General features: G+C 32.3%; 1 protein-coding gene across 5 annotated transcripts in view; it reads right to left on the bottom strand.

Annotated features, from left to right (window-relative positions):
- Window positions 1-6000, bottom strand: part of Hsf (Heat shock factor) — a 562710-nt gene that overhangs the window by 102180 nt on the left and 454530 nt on the right. Inside the window, exon 12 of one of the 5 annotated variants that reach the window (XM_068385908.1) lies at window positions 3206-3414. The exons of the other annotated variants lie outside the window; for them this stretch is intronic. Within the exon in view, the coding sequence (XP_068242009.1) occupies window positions 3315-3414 (100 nt within the window). The 3' untranslated portion in view covers window positions 3206-3314. Of the gene's footprint in view, window positions 1-3205; window positions 3415-6000 lie in introns of those variants that run through there. 5 annotated transcript variants of the gene reach the window in all.

Below are 6000 nucleotides of genomic sequence, written 5' to 3'. Positions count from 1 at the left end.
TTGAAATAAATTTCATTATGAAAATTCATTTCAATAAATTTTACCTAATGTTCATATTCTGATTAACACATTTAGAAAGATGTGTGAATAGTGACTGATACAGAGGAGACATATAAATTGCCCAGACTGTAGGCAAGGAATATAAATTAAAGACAATTCCTTGAATGCTTTCAACATGAAATCAAATCTGCTTTTTTACTTTTGCTGCTGCCTCAGGTTAGTAACAAGCTTAGTTTTTGCTTATATGAGAGAATAACTTATGATGCCCCATATATAAAATATTAAGATTACTTATTGCATTAGTACATCTAATAGTCATTGTGCCTCATACTTAGGGTTTACAATATAAGGACTGGGCATTGACAAAATTAGAATACCTAAAGATTCTATGGCACATCTAATATACATCACAATAAGTAGCTCTAAATTCCCCAAATACTCATTATTTGAAATGATAAAAGAGATCAAGGAAAAGGGATGAGGGTAATCTCCCTTTGATTCGTGCTAATGTCCCATGCATCGATATGGGACCAAAAGTATAGCCCAAATCATCAACAAAATCATGGACTAACAAATAAAAACAATAAACACAGAATCACACCTCAAGTGAATTTTACTCACAACATTTCAATGGGATCAAAGAGGTTAAATAAATATTCAAGAAATATTTTTAGGTTCCGGATGCTAGAGGTACGATTATGATTATGAGTAAAGATAAGAAATATAAAAGCCCAATGCGTCAAGCTTGTCTCCTAGGGAGTAGGCCACCCAAAAACAGTTAGATGAATTACAATATACAATAAATTAAATTTAATAGATGAAAAAATAAATTATCTATAAAAATCTACGATAAATAAATATTTAAGAATCATCTATTAAATCTATACTTCTTAAAAATGTTAAAACCTAAGAAATTTATTATTACACAATACAATAAGATATTTAATGTTTTCTGACTAAAACATGAATTGATTTTCCTTTTAAAAAAAACTTTGCAATTAGAAAAAATATGCCTTATGCTTAAAATCCTGTGTTAATCACCACACCTGGGAATTATCTCATGAGGTATACACATTAAAAAGGCACGGGCCAATTTTATTGAAACAAAATTACAATTTTGCTAGAATGACTATAGCTTCTTTGTCTATTTGTTATGATGATTCCCATGGGGAAACAAATGATTTTATCATTTTTTCATATAATTTTCAGATGCATTATTTCCCAGTTTGCAATTTTGTTACTATAAAATCTTTTATTATGGTTACATAACCTGTAACAGTGAGTTTAATGCCAAGTTGTGGCAATTTTATTATTGATTTAGCACCACCAATTACTTTTTCATAACCTTGAGGGTACACTCAGGGACACCATTCTATCTTATTTTTCATCCTCTGGTTTTACTTTTTTTAATTTTCATAGTTTATATATGAAAGATTTAATCTAATATTGTTATTGTTCTTAAAATATTTTATTACTGAACTCCTCTTGTAGTTTATTTCCTTGTTTCATCTTCTCACTGGGCTATTTTCCCTGTTTGAACCCTTAGGCTTATAGAATCTTGCTTTTCCAACTAGGGCTGTAGCCTAGCTTGTATTAATATAATAATAATAATAATAATAATAATAATAATATTAATAATAATAATAATAATGTCTCCAACAAGGGGCCGGAATAATACATATTTCAATATTTTACATTTGAGAATAGAATTTGCTAAAGAGCTCTTTAATTTGTAATATTAGTTGGTTCTTATGTGTGTAACCTTTGATGGCTTTTATGGCACTTCTTGAATCAGAATAAATGACAAACTTAAGATTTATCCTATCTTCAATAGCTAGTAAAATTACTGAGAGTTCACATGTAAATACTGATGTCTCATTGGGTAATGAGAGCTGAATTATTTTGTCTGAGGGTACTGCAACACAGCTACCACCCACTAAAGATTTAGAGCACAGTACAGTATATAAAGCAGAGTGACGTCCTTCTTTGATGAATAAAAAAAGATGAGAACATACTGTTGTTTTCTTCATGATCCAGGGTGGAAGAAAAAGAGATGGTTGAATAAAGTTCATTCTGATGATTGTAGGTTGTAATAACCTATTTGTTCTTATTGCAATGGCAGTTCATGATTATCTATAAATACATCGCTTTGATTGAAGAACTTTTTTGTTGGAGACTTTGTGGATAGGATCTTAAATGCACTTCCTATTGTTACAAAATCTAGATGTAAAGACAAAGATGGCACTCTACTTTGACATAAAACTGAGATGTCTGAGGAAGATGTAAAGGCTCCACAACAAAGTCTCAAACCTCGAGAGTATATTGGATCTAAAGACTTTACAAGTAGCTTCAAATCCCGATCCATATATTGCACATCCATAATTTATTTTTGATTAGACCAATGGTTTATAGATCATCAGTATGGTTGATCTCTTACCACTCCATATTTTATGAGACAATTTCATCATTAGATTGACAGCATTATTACACTTACATTTGATATAAGATATACATGCTTCCAACTGAAGTAAGTATTGAATATGTCTGAAAATTTTTACCTTTTATTGGAATTGGATTTGAGCATCTGGCAACGTGAGATTTATAACTTGGTTTTGCTTCCATCTACTACTGTGAAATAATTTTTGTTAGCGTAAGAGAAATTTTTGCGTATTTCGCGATAGCTACTTTGTGTGAATCTAAGTCGGCGCCATTAGAAAACTAACTTGAATGAGAAGAATTATCCAAATTTATAACCACATCCGAAAAAAGGGCACATGTTTATTCATTATTTCTGCCAATTTTACTTGAATAATTGATTTCATTGGCCATCACTGATAATAATGCTCTTATTTACTAATTCAGCATTAATCCTTTCATTTTTTTTATCTCTTTTAAATTATTTGTTGTTGTTTTATCAAGTGTTATCATTGCCTCTGGTCTCTTGGTACTATACATGAACGAATTGACTCACCATTGTCATCCAGTATGTGCAATTTTCTGTCAACTGGTGTGATTCACATGATGTTTTAATATAGTTTGATGTCTCTCCTCGTTCTTTATGCTGTGTGTGTCTGTGGGTTTTATTCTATTTTATGTATCAAAAGTGTACGTGTAACATTTATTGTTGTCACCCGTGTAACAAAACTGTAGACAACTAATATCATAACATACAGTAGTGTATATAACACTAATTAATTAAAACATCTTTTTTCTTTCATTTCACTTTATTTCTTTTTATTAGCTATTAGTAAAAGATAACATGCATGACAACGATTCATATGTAATAACGTGCAGTACAACTGTCATCTATTTGTTTACTCTAGGCAGACTGATGTAACTGACATGTATCTACATAACAGTGGATGATTATGCCCTCGTTCTGTTTTAAGATTTGACTGGGGGAAAATACCATGGCTGAAATTGAAAATACGCAAATTTAAAAGTGTGCAAACATGGAATTTCTGATGTTTGTTTGTGTGAACTTTCATCATAGCGAATTTAAATGACACCACAGTATTCTGATAAAACATTCTGCAGAAATTCAGAAACCAAACGCACTTTTTGAGTGGAATTATTTAGAACTCTTTGTACATGACGAATATTAGGAGAGTAAGAGAGTATGCTGTACAGTATTGCAAAGTTATCCATATAAAGGCTATTTCTCACTCCTTGTGGCATTTGAGAAATTATGTCATTAATTGTCAATGCAAAAAAAAAGAGTTCTACTTAGGACATAACCCTTGGGCACCCCAGTGAAGGTTGTAAAATTTGGAATAAATATTTATATGAGTTAGCAATGTTCTTCCACCAATACAATTTCTAATAAATATAGGAAGGAGTTATTGAAAAATATTATGATGTAAGAATTTTAGTGTTGGATGCCTTCAAGTAGTATCAAATGCATTTGAATGTCACAAATTATGACTAATCTGATTTGCTTTCATTCAGAATTTTTATTTACATAATTTTTCAAGTGTGAAGGAGCCCTGGGTGGATCATTCTGTTTGTGAGCCAAACTGTCAAGTGATAAATTATTACTATGATGTAAACACCAATTCAATATATAATTAAAAAATTTTTCTAGTAATTTGCATTCTATAAGCTAGTGAAATTGGTCTTTAATTGTTTGGATTACTGGGATTTTTTCCCAGCTTAGCTATTGGAATTAGTATTGCGTTTCCATGCCTTTGGAAATAGATGTTTGCCTCAAAGATGATTATAAACAATAAAAGATAGGTCCTAGCCAAAAGAGCTTAATTTCTTACCATATCAAAATTTACATTATCTTTACCAGGGGCTATTGAACTAATCCTCTTCAGTATATCTTTTATTGTACAGAAACAGACATCTTCCAGATAATCAAAATGAAATGCAATTGCTTCTTCTATTCTTTTGATGGATCAAAATTCTTTCGTTTCTTTCAGCTTCTCCCATTCAGGGGCTGCCACAGCAGACTGTCTGTCTCCACCTACCTTTATCCACTAAGTCCTCCACTGTCACACAAACTGCCCTCATATCTTCCCTTAATGAATCCATAAATCTCCTTATATACCTTCCTCTCCTCCTACATGGTGGCTCCATGTCTTAGTATCATCCTCCCGACATACTCTTCCTCCTTTCTATTTTCATGCCCAAACTACTTTAGTCTTGCTTCCTTTCCAAACTGATTAACATATGCAATTCTTCTAATGAATTATCCTCATTATCCATGTGAGAAGCTCAACATTTTAATTTCTGCAACTTCCACCTCTGCTTCTTGATTAAAGGAGTTTCCAAACTTATAAGCCTTCCCTTTCAGACTTGCTGATATCCTTTTGTTGCATACCCCACCCGATGCTCTTCTCCAGCTATTCCACCCACCCTGAATTCTCCTCACCTCCTCATCGCACCCATCATTACTTTTTATAATTCATCATAAATATCTAAATTCATCTACCTTCTTCAGTTCTATACCTTCTAATGCTACTGCATTCCTTCCATCTCCCTCATCTATACACATATACTCTATTTAATTTGGTTAATTTTCATACCACTCCTCTCTAGTGCATATTCTCTCGACAGATAACTAAGTCATCTGCAAATAACATAGACCTTGAAGACTCCTACCTAATGCCACCAGTCAATCTGTCCATGATAAGGGCTTAAAGCCGATCCACAATTCATCTCTTGGCATCCTGTCACAAGCTTTTTCTAGGTCCAAAAACATGAATAATATTCTTTCTGCCCTCATCAATATTTTTCAATCAACATTTGCAAAGCTATTATGGTATTTAAAGTGTTCCTACCTGAAATAACCTTGTACTACTATTTCCCAAACCTTCAGGGTATGGCATAAAAGCTTTAGCCAAGGATAGTTTGTGAAATTCTGAGCATCTCCCTTGCCCTTATAAATAGGCACCAGGATACTCATTCTCACCTTTTCATGGATTTTCTCCCCTACCAAGCTTCTGTTGAACAGCCTCATTAAGAACCTCACTGCTACATCTCCACAGATTCAAAAGTGGGTATCCAAAACATTAAAACTGCCTTTTATTTTTTAAAAATATTATACACAATATTATTCGAGATTGTCTTTGTATCTTGAACTATGAGTTATTAGGCATTATTGCACGTCTTGCAGGTCTTATATATTTTTGTCCCGCATCTTGCATTGAAATACTTTCTGATGTACTGGATATATACTATATTTTTGCCACTTAATGATTTTTTTCTAATATATATATTTTTTTTTTTTGTAAATTTAGCACACATCTCATTAAAATATGGATGCAATACACTTATTTCTAAGGTTTAGTCAGAAAGTTTGTTTCTTGTATTTCCTAACATATGGGGACAAGCACCAAACATTTTAAATATGAATTTGGAGGGAGTTTGTATTTTTCCCTAACTATACAAACATGGGTCCTTTACATAGGAGAATAATAATGGTGCATGCTGGAATATGGCAGTTAGAAGATTTGACAAGGTGTATACAACTACTGGTAGTTGTATAGCCAGTAG

Source organism: Palaemon carinicauda, chromosome 1, assembly GCF_036898095.1.
Source record: "Palaemon carinicauda isolate YSFRI2023 chromosome 1, ASM3689809v2, whole genome shotgun sequence".
NCBI lineage: Eukaryota > Metazoa > Arthropoda > Malacostraca > Decapoda > Palaemonidae > Palaemon > Palaemon carinicauda.
Note: the sequence above shows the minus strand (reverse complement) of the source record. Positions and strands in the feature narration are given on the sequence as shown.